Here is a 21025-nt window from a genome sequence, read left to right on the forward strand (position 1 = left end):
AAGACACATGCAGCTCAAAAGCCATAGGCTGGCCTTGGACTGTTGCGAATTGCTACATCTCTCTGTTAATGGACTTTGAGATCCATACACATCCCTTAAGGTACCGGTGTATACATGAAGTTAAGACAGCCACGTGTCTTATGCAAAACTAGATTAGGTTAAACACTCAGCTTCTACGAGAACCATCTTTGTAAAACTTCAAGTGGAAACTTGCACAGAAGTTTTTTTTAAAAAAACCTATTACACTTAATTAATGCAGGACAAATACAAGACAGGCTTTTGCATTCCTGTGTTCAGTGCCAAAACAACTTTTTCATCTTGGTATAACAGAATCCATGCAAAGAGTGTCTCCTCCCTCTGTTCTTCAGCATTCCTGGCATCCTAGGGGGTGGGAAGCAAAGAGGAAAACAGCTCCTCTCAGTCCTGCAGGGAGGTCTCATCTCACTTTTTAAGTACCAGAAAGAAAGAAGCATAGATTTAGTAGACTGAAAAAAGAGCATTTAAATGGCTGCTATTATCTTAAAAGGATTTGTTGATGCACATACTAGAAGCAGGTCAGGGCAGGGGTAGTTGAAACAGCTTTGAACTATTTGTGCTGGTTACCCTTCTGCATTTGTTACTATGGTTATTCTAGTCAAAATGTTAACTGGCGAGGACCTCTGCTAAAACAACAGACTTTGAGCAAATATTGCGGTATATTTTCAGATAGGAGTGTTTCCAGTATTTGTGCAGGAAAAGAGTCTAAAGCCAAAGATCTCCCAGTTGGTGAACTGAAATGCAAGCTAATCTCTGTATCTGATCAACACTGCTTGTTTTTTTCATATAGAATAAATAGTACTTTAAACAATGTCAGCAAACAGTTGATAGAATGCAGTACGTTTGCTCAGACAACGAGAAAAAAGGTGGAAACTCTAATCTGTGCAGACTCTCATGAATAAAAAAGGAAGTCCCTGATGCAGAGATCTTGAAATCTAGATTTTACAAGATCACCATAGGTAGAAATACTAGGTAATTGGAAAGGCAAGCATTTTTTAGTACATGAACATTCGTTCTGGCTCTTCAGCAGACTAGCTACCAGCTGGCTTCCACAGCCACCGAGGGCACCTTGAAGGAGGTGATCTTGAGGCTGCTGCTGACTCCTGGGAAGAAGGGGTGGAAGGGTAGACCTACGTCTTTACTGACCAGAGATTAAAAGCAATAAGCATTTGCATGGTACAGCAAAGAGAAGTCAGAGATACAAAGGAGTGTGATGTAACCTCAGTGTCAAAGCCAAGATGATGATTTTAACAGCAGCTGTATGGTGATGTTGAGCCCAGCCAGCAACAGATTATAGTAGTCAAAAATAACATTTTTCTGCAAAACAGATCACACAACATACTGTAAAAACTTCAGCAGCACTTTGCACATATAAAATCCTCCAAGTATGCAATAAAATCTCCTAAATATGCAACCTTTTTCATGGAAAATATTTCTGAATCATAAAACCAGGGGAGCTATACAATCGTGAGTGACATGTTTCTTATGAAGCCCTTATATTTAGCTACTCCCTCTAACAAATGATTGCTAGATTTGAACCTATTTATATTTCTACTCTCAATTTGGGCTCAGAGCCTTCAGTTTTTCCAGAATTCCGATTTTAATAGTGTTCCTTTCACTCAAAAGAAAGTGAAAACAAATAGTTTCCAGAAATGATTCAATGCTGTTCATGGGCTGATGCCAACTGAAGCCTGCATTTTTTGTCTTGAGCTGTTAACCTGCTACTGCCTTGAAATCACTTGAAGTGACTTTAAGTGCAGTGTATTTATAAGCTGATCACTGGGTTGTAACAGAAAGGGTTACCCAAGCCCTTCCATGCAAACCCAGTCATCTCTGTGGCTTTTTGTTACAAGAGTAATAAGCTAAAGAAACCCATTAGTAGCTATTTTGAACAAATTAATGAGAGTTAAACATACCCAGCCACTCAGAGCAGCATGATTCATTCATAAACAACACCCAAGTCATTGGCTAAAGTCCTATTTACATAAATTAATGAAATGATCACATTTAAAACAGTGTGTAGTTTAGAGATAATCGCGGGAACATACAAGAACAGAACCTTGGCCTGTGTTGTTTGATAGGAAATTAAAGAAGAAATAGAGAGATATGGTGGGTTTGAGAGAATATAAATTAGGTTGGTCTAAGGTGGCCAGCGTGGCAGTGGGAGCTCTGGAGCTTTGTGGGGGGTTCCTGCTGCTGACCTTCACAACACTCTCACTGCTGCTAGCTTAGGAAATGAAGCCATTCCCATCTTCTGCCGTGAGTGTGACTGTTGAAAGTACAAAAATCTGCCTTACAAGGTTGCAGTGATAGCTTTTGTTTTTACATCATGCCTCCTTACAGCAGAGCTACTATTGGAGCTGTCCCCTTTGTTTCTAAATAAATGGATTGGCATCAAGGTGAGTTTTAACAGTAGTTTGGTAAGTAAATAACCTGGAGTTTGTAAAAATGTGAAGGTCTAGCTACTAACATTCCTGCCCAAATCCATCTTGTTGATTTGGTGCCTTTTTTTTACTACCTGGCTGGTTTAAACAAGAAATGAGAGAGTAAGTGAGCTGGAATGTGGACCCAGCTTGTAGACTGTTATGTGATTTATGAAATCCTTGTAACTAATGTTCAATAGGACAGGGTTTGTAGGAGTGGTAGTATCCTTTCCTGGAAGAGTTGACACTGTTGGGAACAAAACGTCAAACTTTCTAGTTCACAAGCTCTCCAGAAGGTGCTGGTGAGGGGAAGTGTGTAGTACTGAACTGCCGGGTCAGTGTTCAGATGTCTAGCTGGAGAATGCTGCTGCTTCACAATAGACATGACTGGAATCTTAAGAGATGCTAAATTAAGCTGAAAAAATACTATTCTATCATTTTATTGATAGGAGTGTTCTATTGGTGTTTTTTCCCAATTATTAGGGGTGCAATTATTAGGGGTGACACAAGGATATATTCACCTGCAATTGAATCAAAACCGCCCATGTAAGGTGTAGGCTGTACTTGAGATGTATAAAATCAAAGCTCTGTCAAAATGTACCCTGATTTATTGGTGGCAGAACATCCCTGGCTAAAAATATTTTTGAACGAAGACATCAGAAGCTACTTCTTGTGAGCAAGATAAGCAGGTTTTGCTGAATTCCAGCACTAGAAAATCCATAATAACGTAACCTCGTGATAAGTTTTCCTTGAAATGTCTGTACTGAAAAATTATTTTCTGTGATCTACAGAATATAGTCATGTACATGAAAGGAAATACTACTTCATCAGCTTTAGCTGTCCCTTAAGTGTAGGGAAGTCCTTGCTTGGTGCCAGGGAGATTTTGGCAACTAGTTTTACTTGGGTTCAGACATAGACTGTTAGTCATAGGTTTGCGTCCCTTCTCAGAGAACTTGTATGTTCATTTGTGTTTGTTTTGTCTCAGTCAGCTGTAAATGAAAATGAATGTTTTCAAAATTCGTGGATCCATCTGATTTTGATGCCAGAAGGGATTGTTAGATACTTTGATCTAACTTCCTTTCTAACATAAACCAGAGTTTCAGACAAAAAAACATACAACCCTGATTTGAAGATACCAAGCAGATCCTTTGCTTTTTTTTTTGGCAGTCTATTTCATGGGTTAATAACTTTGGTTTTATAAAAAATAATTTTAAAAGGACCCTTTATTTCTAATTTCAATATATCTGACATCTGATTGTGGCAGTGTTTTCCCTGATAAATTAAAATACCCTGCAGTACTTTCTATCTGGCTGCTGTGAAGATGCTTAAGCACTGCAATTAAGTGTTTCAGCCTTCTTTTTATAATCTGAAGAGAATGAGTGAACGAAACTAATGAATTAGAGTGTAATAGTGATTGCTGCTTTTCCGTCTAAAATTCCCACCTTACAGGCATTGCTTGGTGTAGCAGGTTTATATATTGGCAGGTTGAAGAGTTATATGGGTGCTTTTTGTACCCACATTAAGTTACGGTACCCCCTTTGAGCTGCGTATTTGATGCTTCAGGAATGCCGGGTTTATATCCTTGAGATGTTCCTCCACCTTACTAGAAAAGGGCGTGGGATGAAACGTCTGGATTTCAGCCCCTCATTTAGGCAGCGTTAGTCCTTGCTTTGGTCTTTCTACTCTTTCTAACATTTTAAGGATTGCCCTTGTGGGAGCTGCTCACTGTCTAGTGTACATTGTAGAGGGTATACACGAGGAGACTCACCTCCTAGTTATGCCACCTGCGTTGGGTGCCGAATAGGATGTGATACAACTGCCCTGGCAGAGCTAATTAGAGCCACAGCAGTAGCTAATGTACACAGTGAGACAAGGTGTGTTGAATGTGCTTTGTTCTGTACAGGTAACAGTGCAATTTCTGGTTTGCAGTACAACCTCACAGGGAGGGTGTTTCTCTTAAAGACTGCTTTTCTTTTGCAGGATGTCAAAATAAAAAACAGCCCCAAAGTTAAGCACCCTCTGGAGAGGACGCAGTACCCATTTTAGGCAGCATGAGATTCATAACTGTGCCAGGGTAAAAAAAAACGTGCTTAAGACATCTTAAATCAACTCTAGACAAGTGCCAGGCAGCTTTCAAGAGGATTAATGTACAAACCAATAGGAGGTAAATGCCTTGAAATTCTGCTAGAGAAGAATCAAGTATAAACACTGAGGTACACTTAAAACTTCCCTTACCATTTCGTGATTAATCCAATTTTAAGTTGTAACTCCAATTTTTGGACTCAATGAGCAAAGCATAACATTTCTTTTCCTTCCAGGCTTTATTAGAGATTTATTTGTAATACTGTAATACTTTCTGTACTATCTTAATCTTTACAAACTCTTGCACAACAGAACCCTCTAAATTCTTCCTATCAATAAAGGGTTACGTTCTATCACAGAAGTATGAGACAATTATACATTCTTACCTATAAGAATTCTAGTAAATCTAATCTTTACTCTCAGTCATTATAAATGAAGCCTTCAGGATGAATGTTCTTTTCTGATGCCACTAAAGGAAGGAGAATAACTATACTGTAAACTACATATAATGCATGTTTATACAGGGCTTTAAAGTAGAAGGCAAACAGTTACGTACACTATAAAGCCATTCTTCATGTTTTATTAAAGCCCACCTATGTTTTCTGTCAACACTACTGTGAAGTATTCTTTATGTACAGTTTTCTGGTACATCTATATTTCTTAGACATGCTATATAAACTACAAAGTACAGACTTCACACATATTTTGAAATGGATAGGATGCTATCCTAGCCATAAACAGTATTTTCTTGTATAAGACAAATGTTGCATCAATTTAATTTATTTGTAAACATTTATGGCTGTGTGTGATGCTGTTAGCAATGATTTTGGCAAATTTACCATTACAGTGATGGTTACTATTGCATAATTGCCTAGAACAATGCAAGCCCCTGTACTCTTATCAAAGACCATAGGTGCTATTGGATTGTGCTAAAATTTTGGAAGGTCTGGGTGGGGGTAGCTTCCAATTGGCTGTGGCTTCTTTGCTTTGTACCTTTCTATTAGCATTGAGCATGAGGATGTCACAAAAACTGTCACAGCATTCTTCACAGAAAACCTTTCCATTTGAAAAAAAAAATCTGTATTTGGCCTAGGGTAGTGCTGGTAATATTTTGTATGCAATGCAGAGCCATCAGGTGGTGTCTCTGAGAATTTGGGCATTGTGGGCACAAAGCAAAACTTTTCAGTAGCACCCCTGCAACAGGAGGACTATAAGAACTACTTCTCTTGATGTTCCCTTGCTCCAAAGGGTAAACTGAGTCTCACCTAGAGCACTATGAAACCACACCAGTGCTGCATCACTCTAGCTGTACTGGCTAGCAGTACAGCAATACCTTTCCGTCATTTTCTGCCCCTCTACTCTCCCTTTTCTGTGGGAATTAATCAGACAAAAGTTTTTATTTAAGTTTGAAACCTGAGCTTTATGTTTGTTCTTTAGTGGACTATTTTCCTAATAGACTTCAAGCAATGAAGTAAATTTTCTCCTCAGTCCAAGCTGTCCAGTGCACACTTTATCACTGCCATTCTGCACAGGGCCTCCTAGCTTGAAATGCCATAGAAGAATGTGAAAATGACCTCCAGGCCCATCATAGCTCACTGCCAAGATGAAGCAGAAGCCTATTAACAGTTTGAAGCAAAATCCTTCTTGTTTCATCACAGTGCAAACTTCTGCTAGGGCAGGTTGTGGGGCAATTTTGTTCACTGATTACTCAGACCTTTTGATAAATCAGCGTGGCTGAGCTTGGTGTTTTCAACATATCACACAGCTTTATTTTTTTCATATTTCTAAACAGCTTTTAAACGCATAACACCTCATGACTGTAAAACAGTATTTAGAAAAAGAAAGGTAGGTGATCTTGAAGATCTCCAAATCTCTTAATTTATGGTTAGAGACAGTGGGTTTGTCATCAGCCTCTATAAGCATCAATGAAGGATTAACCTGCAATTTAGGAATAGCCGGGTAACTGTTTTCTGTCACCTTCTTTTAGAGAAGAGTCAAGGGAGAGAGAGTAACTGCTGCTAGCTATATTCCTACAACGACCATTTCAAAAGTTCGAAAACCATGGGTTAGGCCCCAGAATAATTTTAAATGTCTTAAAATGTAAGATCATGTAGTCCAATCCTTTCATTTGCCTGCTCGCTTTTAGTCTTGTACTTGCTTTGTATTTTCCCAGCTTTTCTCTTTAGCATTGAGAGCTAGAAAGACATTCTTGCCTAATCATTTGTCTCTATGAAACTGTGAGAGTAAAAAGCACTTCTTAAAATAGTACTTTTTTTTTTTAATTGCTTGAGCCCTACCTAGGAGAAATGCCAAGGTCATAGTCTAATTCTCACAGAGTAAATTCATTTTGTGTAATAACGACCATCATCTATGTATGTCCTGACATTTTGCTTATTAGGTAAAGTACTGAGCTATTGCACTGAGTGAAGATCAGTCATTAGTCAGTGGAAGTCTTCTATATCAGTTTAGTCTGAATAGTTTTTTTATTACTTGACTCTGTTTTTCTTCTCACATAATTCTTAGTCTGGAAATTCTGTCTACTTTAGGAGTCCTTAAGAGAGAGATGTCTGTTATTTGGGTTGAAATCCTGGCTCTGGTGACGTCAATGGAAAAAAAACACCCATTGACTTCAGCTGGGTCAAGATTTCTCCCTTGTGGTTTACAAATCTATTGATTTTAACTAAGGCTGTAAAGCCATACATAAATGAGAAACAAACTGCAGAAAAGGAGCAAATGATCAAACTCTTCCCCAAAACAAAATCCTGGAGTGTCTCTGGTCTCACCAACACCTGCCTTATGATCTCATTGACACATCTGCATTTCTCTGTAGAGAGGAGACAAAAGCACTGCACAGCACAAGCTATTCCTTAGTTTTGTGTTAAATCTTATAAATGAGATGTCTATGTACAGCTATAATCACCCCCGAGCTGGGGGCACAAGCTTTCGAGCTTTCTTCTAGCATCAGTCTCATTGGACATCAGTAGACAGATACCGTCCTGCATGCTGATGAAGTCATGTAGCAGATACTTTTGAGTGGTTTCTAAGCTGCGAACTTGATGTTTAGATAACACCTGGCCTTGAACTTTCTAATATCGTAGTTAGTCCAATATACTGAATTGTTCTCGCTCATGGAAACTCTTTGCTTTCTGTTACTGGTGGTGTGAAATAATGATGCTTCTGCCAAGAAGGCAAAGTATTGAGACCTGCTGGAAGGTAGGTTACATTAACATTCAAGAAAAAAAGTAAAAAAAAAAGCATGGCTCTTTATTGTAGAATGGTAGTGACAGTCTGTGTGGAGCTTGCTTGTTTTCCAAACCACCTCCTAAAATTAGTATTTGAGGAATTATTTCTTCCTGCATCATTCCTTGGGGGGAAGAGACTGTATCTGAATTTTAATGTTGCACTCATTTTAAAAATGGTGTGTTCAGGGGGTAACATCTTATTATCAATGGATTGTCTCCTTGCTGTCATTGTGGCCATGCTGACAAATGAGCTACTTGATCTAAATTAGGTAACACTAAAAGCTGCCACTCCTATAATGTCCTAACAAATGAAATGAATCAGGAAATCCAAGAGTCTGCTTGGGAACAATCATTGCTGTTAGTGGGCAGCTCTGTATTTGAAGGTCATGAGCCACCCTGTTAGGTCCTCCAGTAATTCTTTTTTTCTATAAATGCAGTAGGTTGTTGTTACGTTAATGATCAGGTTAGGATCTACTGAGATCTATAAGGATCTACTGCTCCACCTTGTGGTCTGAAAAAAGTTTCCCGTTATTCTACTGGAGCAGTGTGTCAGAAAGCCCAGCCTCTCCCCCTTTTTTATTAAACTGGAATTTGACTGGAATCAGTATCATACTTTTCCTCAAGATACACATCTTAAGGGCAAGTAATGTGTTGTCACCTTTGGCATGCTTCAGGATAGACATTGCAAGAGGTGTTTGATTGCAGAAGAGAAAAAGAATGAATCAGTGAAGAGTGGTATTCAGTACACATAGTTCAGAAGGAGCAGAATAAATTATAAATAGCTAGCAAAAAATAAGATACACAATGCTCACTGCTTTTTTCAGTACATACGCTAGGCCCATGGTAACAGCTTGTTTGTATGGCCGGTGAGGCAATCAGATAGGGTGTATTCTGCCACGCTGCCCACGGGCCAGAAAATCAGTGGCTTCCCACGGTTCTGCAGCCTTCAGTAAAGGTGAACGCTGCACGATTACCTGACCCCAATCCTTCCTTCCACATCAGTGCCACAAAAGCTGTTTCTCAAACTAACAAGAGTACTGCTATAGCAAGACATGGCTTTTTACTCACTCTGTCACTGATTGCAGTGCTTGGAAATCATGCAATAGTTTTCTCCAGCTCTGAAGTAAAGACTGTAAAGGAGTAATATTCTGCTGTTGAAATTACAACTCCTGTGTACTTACTTCAGTGGGGCGGGATCAAACCAGTACTGCTCTTCTCATGCTGGTTGGTTCTAGGGAAGCAGTTTATAACAAAGGAGTCCAAGAAAGGCTTTACGCTTGTGTGGTTGAACACCACTGGTCTAGTAGTGTTGGATCCATTTTGGACACTTAAATTAGTGTATATCTTTAAACAATAGCAACCAGTTAATACCTACATTAAAAGCGCAGCTTCTGCAATCATTTGTACTTTTGGCAGTGAGTGGTTGTGCTTATAAACCCTTAAAGAGTAGGAGCACTGGAAAAATTACCATCCTCTATAAAAAGGCTTATTGTATAATGAGGGCAGCTTGTCTTACTGCATACCAGCAATCAGAACGCTAGTCATAAAAAACATTTATGAACTGGCAAAAGACAACTGCCTGCCCAATCCTGTCCGAGTTTTGTTTAGCAATATGTTATAACGGAATTCCGTGAACTGGAAAGCTGGTAGCGTGCTTTGGATGAATGTGAGTGTAAAGAAGTATGTGGCTTATGTAGCCAGACCTTTTTGATGACAGTTTCTGTTTCTGAATGGTAGACCCTAATTCTCTGAGCGAAGTACTGTGCTGTCACCTTTGTCATGCTTCAGGAGAGAGATTGCAAAACTTGTTTAAATAGAGAATAGGGGAAAGGAAAAGGAAGAGTGAAAATAAAACAAAGGATAGCCTTGGTAAGTAGTTTAGAGATTCTTTCCTATGGTCTTCATGAAGAATATGTTACAAGGCAAGGAACTTAACTGTTTCCCTTTCATTCCCCCCACCTCCTTCCTCCTTCTTTATGGATTAAAGGTTTCAAAATCTGTATGGCTAAAATTATGTTGAATCTATACAGAAGTTAAGATGCTTAACTTCTCCAGAATTTCCATGAGAACAGGGATTATTCAGCATTACTGGGGGCCTAGGCACTTGTGGTGCTGATTTCCTGAAGGACTCGGATGTCCATCTTTAGGAAGCCAAGTTTTGAGTGTCAGTAAAGCCTTTCATTTGAAACCATTCTGACTTGGCACCAGTGCATAAGATCTACACAATTAGGATGAAATCTTGCCATGAAAGGTCCAAGACTTAACTCAGAGTCAGGGAGAAGGAAAGAGGAAAATTAAGGAGTTGTAGCTGGAAGAGGGCATTATAGGTTGTGAAGACATGGGTAATAGGCTACTAACGTGGATCCTGTGTCTCCAAATGCCCTGAGGAAGGGCAACTGAAGGTTTATAATCAGTGTGATATTCCTGGAATCCTTATATACTCTTCACTGAAACTGGATTGGGGCAGTGGAGTTGTCCTGAATACAACTTATTTCAACTTTAATAATAATTCTTGTTGTCACATTTCAAGTCAAAAAGTCAAGAATTAGTTGCAAATTAATCATAATGCCTGTATTTTCCGTGCAAGATTCCCCCAAATTCATTATCAAGGTTTTAGTATATTCTTTATGGAGGATATATATAGAGATAATGGAAAGTATTAAGAGCAAGGTAGTAGTAAAAGATCTAGAACTGTATTACAAAGACACTCTGTTTAAATTTGTCTCCTGCCTCCCGAATTACAATATTTTAATACCAATATATCTCTAAGTATAGAATTTATTTGGTTATGGTTTATTATTTTATAATAGTGCTGAGAGCAGTTAAGTACAACATCATCTAATAATAATTACAATATATGTAAAAGCTGTGGAGTTTACTGATATTAGAAAGCCATACTACTGTTCTTAACTATTTAATTGGTTAACCTGGGACAAAGGCTTTAGAACTGGGAGTTGCTGATGTGCTTCCCATTAGGTATATCAAAAATGAAGGCATGAGCTATTTGATGTTGCTCCTCAGAACTGCTCAAAATTCTTTAAACTATTTGTTTCCGTTTTAATTCGCAGCAAGAGGTTCAGTAATTTGTGGACTGATTTTAATTATAATTTCCCTCACTCTATCTAAACACTTGCTAAGCTGTATATTCCCTCTGATTTTATGTATAAGTAGTTGTACTAGCATTCTGTTTCATATGGGTGTAAATGGAAAGTATCTCTCTTGAAATAACATCTTTAGACTGCTGGAGCTGTATTAACATATTCGCTGAACTGACAGGTTTGTGGTATTTTGCCAAAAGATGAAAGGCAAATTCTGCCCCAAAACCATGTAGACCGCGTCTCAAACTCCTTAGAGATATTTTGGTTTCTTCAGTAAAGAAAGGCCGTTGGCTGCCACACTCCTAATATGGCCTTTCTGTTTTCCATTGCTCCCAGCGAATTTAATAAAGACCTTAAAAAGATGTTAGTGAGAAAACAGAGTAGAAACAGATGAAGATTAAGTGCCTGCTATTTCAGCTTGAATGAGTATCCAAAACCTGAGATCCCTCGCCAAACTATAAGAAAGTCCTGTATCTGTTTTAATAGGTGTTAATATGAACATAGAAGGCTTCCTTAATGCGACTTTCAGAATTTACTTGTCCAGGAGCGATATATATCCTATTGGAATGGCTTTCTAGGGATATTTCAGTACTTTAGTCTTGGCAGAATTGAGAAGAGCATACAGGAATGAAGGCGGGAGGGAGGGGGAAGACTTTAAGCAGAGATTTTAAATTTCCAAGCAACAGAACTAAGTTCACTACTTGATGTCTTTTCTGCCTCTTACTTTAGAATAAAGTGCTTCTGAGTGGCAATCCAAATGTGTTCATTCAGCGTGCTTAGAAAGAGATATCTTTGCTTTTGTCAGAACAGCTCTTTTGGTTCACATCAGGTTTTTTACTGTCTTGGTAATGTGGAGGAGCAAAGGTAGAAAACCAGTTTTGGTGATTGATTGGAGCACCCCTTAGATCCGTTCTGAATGCTTGCCCCGCATTAATCACAGGATGGTCCTCTTAAGGTGTAACCTCAAAATAAATACTGTGAATCTGGTCTAGAACCTTTCTATGTTTGTATATCTCTAGAGCCTTTGTAAAATGGTCAGTCTAAGGGTTGCTTCTCTGTAACTTCTCTGCTCAGCCAGGTATTTAGCTGGGAGTCCATATAGTGTACCGCTTGTACACTATTTCATGGTATCTCACCCAGAGTCAGAAACTAGAATTTTAAAGTTGATGGAAAGGTTTGGATGAGAAAGATTCAGTTCCTCCGTATCAACTATTCATAATGCTTCATGTGTAGTAGGTGTATGACATAGTAGCTTATAACCCTGCAGACATTACAGTTCTGAAGATGTATTTTGCAGAGCCAACAAGACATGTAGAGAAGAATAGGGAATTTCAGAGAAGCAGCTGGTAAGTGGCATGTGAGCTACAGTGCTGTGGTGAGCCTAGGTGAATCCGTGCTCTGTATCCACCAGATGATTAGTGGCTGATCAAGGAAAGGAAAGTGATGAAGTCTTGTGCGAAAGGGAAGAGAGCAACTGTGAGCTGGCCATTGAATCCAGCTCTGGGGAAGAAGGTACTGTCACACCACACAACAGAACATTGTCCCCAATGTCACATGATGCCCGGGAGCCCAAAGCTCATGGCCACAGTGTGGAGATGAGCGTAACAGTTTAACCTGTCTGAGGTCACTGGTTTGATGTGCTAATGGGAACTGAAACCCCCTTATTAGGAAACCAAAATCACTAGGTTTGCATCCAAGCTGTGATTGATTGATGAGTCAAACTCTTGGCGTAGGCTTTGCAGTGAGATTACTTCAAAGTTGATTTATTATTATCATCATCAATGCTATTTTGGAATGTAAACCCTGATATTACAAGGCAAAGGCAATCCACCTTTGAAGTGTAAAGTGCCAGATTATATTCTTCCTCAAAATAGTGATTAAATTTGCTGGCAGACACTTGGCAAAACACAGGGGGTAGAGCCTAGTAGAAAGGCAAGGTGCTGCTGGTCAGCATCACATCTTGCTTTTGGTGAAGCAGTGTGCTAGCCAGGCTCACAGCTGTGTGGGACACAGTACTTTCACGGGTGTCATTCTCAATGCGCGACAGCTCTCAGCTCCTGCCTTTGTGCTGGCCCTGTTTGGGGATATTCGGATTTGGTTGTATGCTGTCTTTGGTACCTGTGCTGTGGATTGCTCAGTCCTGCATTACAGCTTATGGGAGTACGAACAGGAAAGGGAGCATTAGGATAAATTGTAAGATACTTCTGTTCTAAAGTGTATCGATTGCTGGTAAACTGTTCTTTGAAGCAAACACTTTCTTCTAGAAATACTGTGGTCTAAAAACACTTAAAAATAATGCTTCAGAGGACATTGGAAGTATATATTATGATAGCTAGAGAACTGTTAAAATATTTATCTGCAGCTGTTCATAAATTCATGAAAAGCTTAATCTGATTCTTATGATACACTAAGTCTCCAGTGACTAATCCAACAATTACATGCTTCCTAATGAGTAGTCTGAACATGACTGACCTTGCAAATACTTTGGCTCACAAAAAAACGTACTTTATGTTGGTAAATTATTTTTCCACAGATTTCAATGGGAAATACTAATTTTGCCTATGACTATGCAGGAAAACAAAACAAAAATGAACATTAATACTAAAAGTATCTTGTACAAAAACTATAATAGCTTTGTTAGCTAAGACTGAGCATCATCCTCCCCCACTGTGAGCACATCAGTTAATCATACTAGGCATTACTCAACTTCATTTGGCATCAGTAAAATTTTAGATGTAATCCAAATATCAGGGTAAATCTTTCCCTAAATTGATGAGAGTCTAATTTTAATGCTCTTATTCTTCAGTTCAGCATAGCCTCTTACAGAACTGGGGAGCACTTAAAAGGTTGGATGTGTTATAAAGACTTATTTTGAGTACATTGATGTTGATCACTTACAGACAGAGTCATACAGCTAGGGATTCTCTTTAAAAAAAGAAAAATGGGCTCTTGCCAGGAATGAGTTATAATGAGGATATAGCACTTGTGAGAATAGCCAGTAGAAATGACCGCAGTTGATGATTTCTCCAGTGACATACCCTGTTCCTTGAAACTCTCACAAATGGACTGCACAAAAAGCATTTGATTTGCTGCAAACAGTGCTTTTCGTTTGTGTTGTGAGGAGCAGTCAAATGGTGTTTTGTTGATCAGCCAGACTGACAAGGCAATGTTTGAGAATTCCCCCTTCTGCAGTGTTGCCTTATCTGCTTAGTGAGAGCTTGCAGAATTTTGCCATCTGTACAGAACCTCCCTATCATCTTGCAGAGTAGTTTAGAGCACATAGTGGGCATATCCTGCTTCCAAGAAGTCAGTGAGAGCAAGATCTCATCCAGTCTGTTCATACTGAACTGTCCTGAAAGTTTTCTGTGGCCCGTTTCACATTATAATACAGCCACTGGATCTGTCTCTGCCCTTGTAAGGCAGGCAAGTCCTATGGAAGTAGGTAACTGATACAAAAAATAAATGCTCTAGCTTTTTAGATCTTACTAAAGATTGGGGATTATTTTTTTATAGCAGAAGAATGTTTCCAGAAATCACAGTTGTTCACAGAAGGGTTACATTCTGCCATCTATCTTTGTGCAGAAGTCCCATTGGGGTCTCTCAGCAGGCTACTCCCAAAACACAGATGTTTCTGGCTATTCATTCAGCGTTTTAGTGCTGCTGGATGCTTCTTACTCTCTAGCTTTTACTGGGAGCTTGTTAAAATACAAATAGGTTTTTTTTGTTAACACCACCGGTGCTGTCTCCAAAGTTACCTGACATAAAAAAGTCTGTGTAACTACCACTGGGTGGTGTGTGCCTCGTGTGAGTAAAACTCTCTCAGGTAAACTCTCAGGAGTTTTGTATGTGTGGAACTTCAATGTCTAACCCAAAAGCCTGTATGTCTAGTTTTTAATCAGGAATTTTCCCTGGAGTTTATCGAAGAAAGAAACTCAAGGATTTGGCTAGTAAGAACATGGGGGTGTATATGCATCCATGTCCTTGTAAAATTCAGCTTTGAATGAGGGAATACAGTGTGTATTTATACTCTCCTTCTGAGTTCCTGTACGTTCTCACGCTTTATTGAGAGCCACCTATTTTTACAAGCATGGAAAGGCCCTTAGTGTGTCTGCTGGCATCTTAAATTAATCATAGCCAGTCTTAGAAACATAACAGTCCATGTCACCCACGTCACTTTTTTCAGATGTAAAGGGCGATGCCATTTTTCTACCACTTCCATGTCGTTGATGCTGTTGTTCAACATTGAAGAGCATTCGTAGAACCTTTGTGGGTGAAGATTTTGAAAGGATAACAGAATTTCTTTTTGCTAGATAGCACAAGCTATGCTGAAAACAAGTGTTAAAATACCTTAGTGGCTTAGAACTTACGTCATTGCAACATGCTTCCTTTTCACTGCCCATTTTGTATCAATCTGTTGAAGATATACACGTTCATAACCCACATTTGACTATCTTTGTCTAAAGTCAGCTCTAGTTAAATTGCTGAGGCTGAGTAATTGCTGAGGCTTTCAGAATAAAGAGAAACTGAGGGAGGAAGAAGAAAGGAAACCTTTTTCTTTCCACTTCATACATGCCATCCAATTCAAGTTTAATCTGTTTTGTTTTTCTTCCTTTATCTAGTAGCTCCTTATAAATATCAAAAGGCAAACTATAACCCTATTATGAACATCTTGTAAAACTTTTTTAATGAGCAAGTCTGAGCATGCTATACAAGTATAGAAATGCCACCTGATTTTGTCTCTTTAGCTTGCTCGGCAGCCCAGCAAAACTACTAAGATAATGAAATTAAATTTTCTCCCTGTCTAGTAGTACTTTAGTTTATTACATTTTCTGTATGGAGATACATAAGCCAACAGTTATATGAAACCCACTGGATGATTCTTTTGAGGTAGCAAAACTTGCTCTAGTGTTAAAAAGGTTCCCTCCTGCAGTAGCGGGGGTAAGGGGGGAGATGTTTAAGAATATCTGTGATTTAGAACTGGAAAGGCAGCAACGAAACCCAGCTATATCCCATAGCTCTGCCTGTTGCCTCATGTTCTTTGCTCTCGTAGGAAAATTTACCCATAGAGCAAACAAGCTCCCAAACCCAGTTTGACAGAGAGAAGGGACTGAGTTGGCTTGAAACTCAGGACTTTTAGAGCCTGAATCTCTTACAGGAGTTTCTACTAAATGAATATTTTTTATATATATATATATATATATATATGTATGTGTGTGTGTATGTCCAACATGGGAGGCAATGGATGGAAAATTTTTAAGACAGCAAAGAGACTATTGTTGCGAAGAGAAGGAAGAGAGCTGTTAACCAGTCCCTGGCTATATTTCCATTCCCCACTTCTCAGCCCAGGGTGTATCCTGGAAATTCTGTCATGAGTGATATGCTGCTGGCCATACTCTATCAAACAGCACAGAAAAAGAAAAATAACCTCAATATCTAGCTATGATTAAACTTTATTAAGCCAAACACAATCAAGTTGTAAAAATTAGTTTGTCCCCCTGTTAGCTGCAGCTGATGTGTCCTTGTCCAGCTGAGCTAGCTGATGTCCTCCATGAGAACACCTCCTTAGGAAAAGCCGGTTGTTGATGGATGGGTTTTGACCATCGGGATTATCCCATTTTATGGTAAAATAAGTCTTTTAAGCGCCAGTAAAGGGTGTTGTGATATTATGTATGTGTTCAGGAATGACATCCTAGGTGTTGATTGAGATGCTTCATACTGCGGTTTGTTCTCTACTGAAGAGCTGACTAAACGAGTGTTTATAATCTCTGTGTCAGTAGCAGTTCTCAGTCATTCAACAGACTTTGCCCCATAGCATAGGGCCGCTCTCTCTTTGCTTGTAAAGGTCTGATTTCACTTTGACGGTATAGAAGAATTGGTGCAAACTTTTCACTGGAAGGTGCCCCCTGTAGCTGTGAAGTAGTTAGCTGTCTCTCTGCTGCAATTTGGAAGTATTTGAATTAAAAGATGCTAATGAAGACCCAGGTTTCTCTGGCTGAACTGACATAAGATAATACACGGAGACTAAACAAAATGCAAGAGAGTTGCAGACTGTTACCTCCTGTGCCTGAGCTAGCAGCAAATTATAAAGGAAGCAGGTTAGGAAATTTAGTGACCCAAAATACGACAGAAAACAGTTCAAGCACTCTGGGTGTCACCTTGTGCAATGTGAGATCAGGGAATATATCTCTTTCCCTAAAAACTGCAAGATGACCTGGAGATCTGGCCATGGTGTGTGTGTGCTGCGCGGCATGAATGATGCTGCTGCTACACCTGCACCTGACACCGCGGAAGCCTGCTGGGTTCATGATGCATTGTGCTGCTGTGGTGTGAGTGCTAGCATTATTTTTGGACATAATGAAGTAAGGATGGAGGTTATTTTTCAGTACTACCTACTTTCTTCAGCCTGTCTGGGTGGTGAGCAGAGACTGTCTGACTCCTCTCAGAAGTTTTGGAGGTACCAAACTAGACAAAATGTTTCAGTACCAGCCCTTTCTAGTATCCTATTAAGTTCCAAGGATGGGTGTAATTCCATGGTAGTTGATTGGGATTTTCCTATCCTGCATTCCTCTTTTCACAGGAAGCAAGTATTCTATGCTACAAGTGTGAACCATTAGCCTTTATCCCCAGGCAACCACATTATCAAGACATACATAACTATCTTATAGAACATGCTTTCATTCTAGCAGTTCTTCTCGCTCTGTGTCATTCACCATTCACACTTTAAACACTCCTCCATCTGCTAGGCAGGGTCTGTTCTTCCTATGTGTGATCCGAAAGCACCCCAGGCACCTGCCTGGACCTCACAGATGGTGTTACTCCATCACAGTGTGGAGTCATCACTGACAACACAGCATATTTCAGGGAGATGAAAGGGGATGATGGAGTTAAGGTCTTACTGAAGATGTGCCAGACAATCTGAGCTAACTGTAGTTATTGTGTCGTCTTTTTTGTTGCTGTCATAGACAAACTGTGCAGGAGGTGAGGTTTTGTTTGTAACAAGTACCTACTTGGGCGAGGGGGGGAGAACCCTCAATCTGCAGAATGGGAGGGCAGAAATCCTGATCCCACGTTAAAGGTGCCCCCAAGAAACCTCTCAGTGGTCCAGCGCTAACTTTTCTGGATGCCGTTTTTCTGCTCGAGTGTTTTTGGTGGGGTTTTTTCCCCTCTTGATGCTATTTTTTTGCGAACGAAAAAAAGCGTTCGGCAGGCTCAAGTGGCAGCAGAAGGCAAATACGCCTGTGCGCAAAACTAAGTTAAACTCCGCGGGGCGTGCGAGCGATCCTTACCGTGACGGGTGTGCGCGGCGCGGAGCGGAGCGGCGCCCCGTGCGCTGCCGGGGCCGGAGCCGCCGCGGGTGCCGGCGGGCGAAGGGAGGAGCGGGGGAGCGCTGGGGCAGAGCGGCAGTGCCGCCGCTCCTCCCTTCGCCCGCCGGCACCGCTCCCGGGCACAGCGGGGGAGAGCCTCGGCTCTTGGCTTTCCCCCTGAAACTCCGGGCAGAAGCAGAAGGAGGGGATGCCGCCCTGGCGGCGTTGGGGTTTGGGGCCGGGGAGAAACGACCTCGCAAGCGGTGCTCTTACCCCCTCCATTTTTGTAGCAGAGGTAGGGAAAGCGCCAGACGTTGGCCAGGTCCACGGCGAAGCCGATGACGGAGAGGAGGAAGTCGATCTTCTTGCCCCAGGTCTCCCTGTCCTGGGCGCCGTAGCGCGGCGCGGGGGCGGCGGGCAGGAGGCTGCTGCTGGTGTACTGCACGCCGTTGTGCTCCTTCACCAGGATCAGCTCCACGTCCTTCCGCGGGGGCGGCGGCCCCGCGCGCTCCGGCAAGGGGGCCACCACCGACACTTTGCGGTCGGGCTGGATCTGTTTGTTCATCCTTGCCTTAAACATCCAGAGAGAGCGAGCTGAGGAGGGGGAGCGGGCGCGGCGGGGGTGGGCGCGCAGATAACGGAAGTGCACTTCCCGCTGGAGGCGACTCCGCGCTCCGGCCCGCCGGTGTCAGCGCGGCAGGAGCGAGGCACGGCCGTAATAAGAGCCATGCAAATGAGGCGGGAGAGGGGGGACCGCGGCGCCCGCGCCCGCCGGGGTGCCCCCGGGGAGCGGGGCTTCCCGCGCCCTTCCTCCGCGGGGGAGCGGCCGGCGGCGCGGCGCCGCTCCCGCAGCCTGCCGGGCGCACCTGGGGCACGCCGCCCCCGCCCCGGCCGCCGGCGGGGACCGGGCTGGAGCCTCCCGACCCGCGCCGTGAGCGGCTGAGCCAGGGAGAGCGGAGCCGGCTGGAGCCCCGCACCGTCCGGCCCCGCGCTGCCCCGGCGCTGCGCCTTGTCGCCGGCGGCAGCTTCACCGTAGGGTTGGGCAATTAGGGCTCGTCCTGCCGCAGGCTGCGGGGCGCTCGGAGCTGCTGCTTCCCGCCAGGCAAAATACCCATCCCCGGTCAAACAACCTCAAAGCGCCGTTAGCAGGCAACAGGTAGAGCTAATTTCGGTTGCCCACTTCCCTTCTCTCCCGGCTGAGCTGCAGGTCAGAGGCAGCTTTCCCCTGTCTGCTCGCGTGGCTTTAGTTAAACGGTAGAATTTGGCTTTTGACATCAGAACCTGGGGGGTGCAGGTTGAATGGCAGAGCTGGACAACTGCTAATACTCCTATGCCAGGACTGATGGATGCCCGGCTTTTTCTTTCCTGGAAAACGTGGGGCTGGTAGGATTGAGTTGTCAGGTTGAAGTATTTGCGGGACATTAGCTCTTTGCTGCTATTCCAAACGGGACCTGGGTCTTTTACACGTAAAATGAGCAAAGAATTAGCTGGCAGAGCAACAGCGATTGGTGCCAAAAGCTGGCTAAATACAGCTGCAGAAAGGGGTTTTCCGGGGCTCCTCCTGTTGCAGCTGTGAGCAGTAACTGTACGTTCAGTGTCTGTCTAGGGAATAAAATTTGAGCACAAAAGGCAGAAGCTGGCTCCCCCTCCCCAATGTTAAACAGCTTTCCTTCTGCCTGGCGTTAATGAGAACAGGTCACATCGCAGAGGATTCTCAGTGGTGTTACAGCCTACCGTTCTTATTTGCTCTGCTAGGACTGATGATACAGTTTTATAATCGTAATACATGAAGAGGTGCTAGTCAGAGTTCGCAAGGAGTACCAGGGTCCTCTGCAAACTTGGAATATGAAAAAGAATCCCAACTCAGAGTTAAAGCTCGCATATCAGCATCTTCTCCTCCTCTCTTTAGGCCACAGACTGCAAAGATGCTAGTAAGACAGCTACTGACAACTTGCAGATTTTCTGCTTTCACAGAAAGTTCTTGGTTCAAGCTCCAAGATCCGAGCTGTGACTTGGATCCTAAAGTCCTTGTCTGGGTGAAGTATTTGAGCAGTGGCTATACTGTTTCAGAGCAATTGCACGCTTAGAACATGCAGCTCATGTTCTCTTTTGGTTACTCCATCGTTTCCTGCCCTCATCTTCTCTGAATACACGACATAAAACCATTTTCTCTGCTTTTTTTGACACTTCATGCCATGCGTGCTGCAAAGTACTTCCCCTGTGCACAGTCATTACCTAGTACCCTGCAAACACTCGCTGTTTGCTCATGCAGTACAACCCACATTTTTACACTCGTGCGCAGCTACGCTGCTGCCTACTCCTCATACCATCCATCAACACAGCCACCAAATGCATCAAATACATACCCGTGTTACATGCAGTGCCCCCAAATGTGCCCACACCCCCCTGCATTTCAGTGAGCCTTCGCGCCCATTCTCCCATAGCAAATAAAGGACAAGCTCTGTTCTGGGTGTGAGGAGAGCCTCTGCTCCCAGCTGCAGAGCCCTGAAGCCATCTTGCTGACAGACTCACCAGGTAGCACTGGGGATGTCTCTGTCCCATTCCCTGGTACCTATGGGGAGGGGGAAGATGACTGAAGGGGGATTCCGCCTCCTTGGTTCCACCACTGTGGGACGGCAGTCTCTCTGGGAGCTGAAGCTGTAGCCTAGCCAGTAAGGAGCTTTTTAAACCTGGTTCCCTTCTCTCCACGTGACCATTACTGCCTTAATAATCTGCACAGACTTCCTACGCTAGACAACAGCACACACACATTGCTTCTGGAAAAATAAGGCCTTGCTAAGGAACACCCTTTTCCCCACAAGGTCTCAATTAGCTGAGCT

The 21025-nt window shown here is 42.2% G+C and overlaps 1 protein-coding gene across 1 annotated transcript in view; it reads right to left on the reverse strand.

Annotated features, from left to right (window-relative positions):
- Nucleotides 1-20747, reverse strand: part of SLC6A2 (solute carrier family 6 member 2) — a 72674-nt gene extending 51927 nt beyond the window's left edge. Inside the window, exons 1-2 of the mRNA XM_068411089.1 lie at nt 20718-20747; nt 18459-18756 (exon numbers count right to left, since the gene is read on the reverse strand). Coding sequence (XP_068267190.1) covers nt 18459-18756; nt 20718-20747 — 328 coding nt within the window. The remainder of the gene's footprint in view (nt 1-18458; nt 18757-20717) is intronic.
- Nucleotides 20748-21025: the final 278 nt, after the last annotated feature.

This window comes from Nyctibius grandis, chromosome 12 (assembly GCF_013368605.1).
Source record: "Nyctibius grandis isolate bNycGra1 chromosome 12, bNycGra1.pri, whole genome shotgun sequence".
Taxonomy (NCBI): Eukaryota; Metazoa; Chordata; class Aves; order Nyctibiiformes; family Nyctibiidae; genus Nyctibius; species Nyctibius grandis.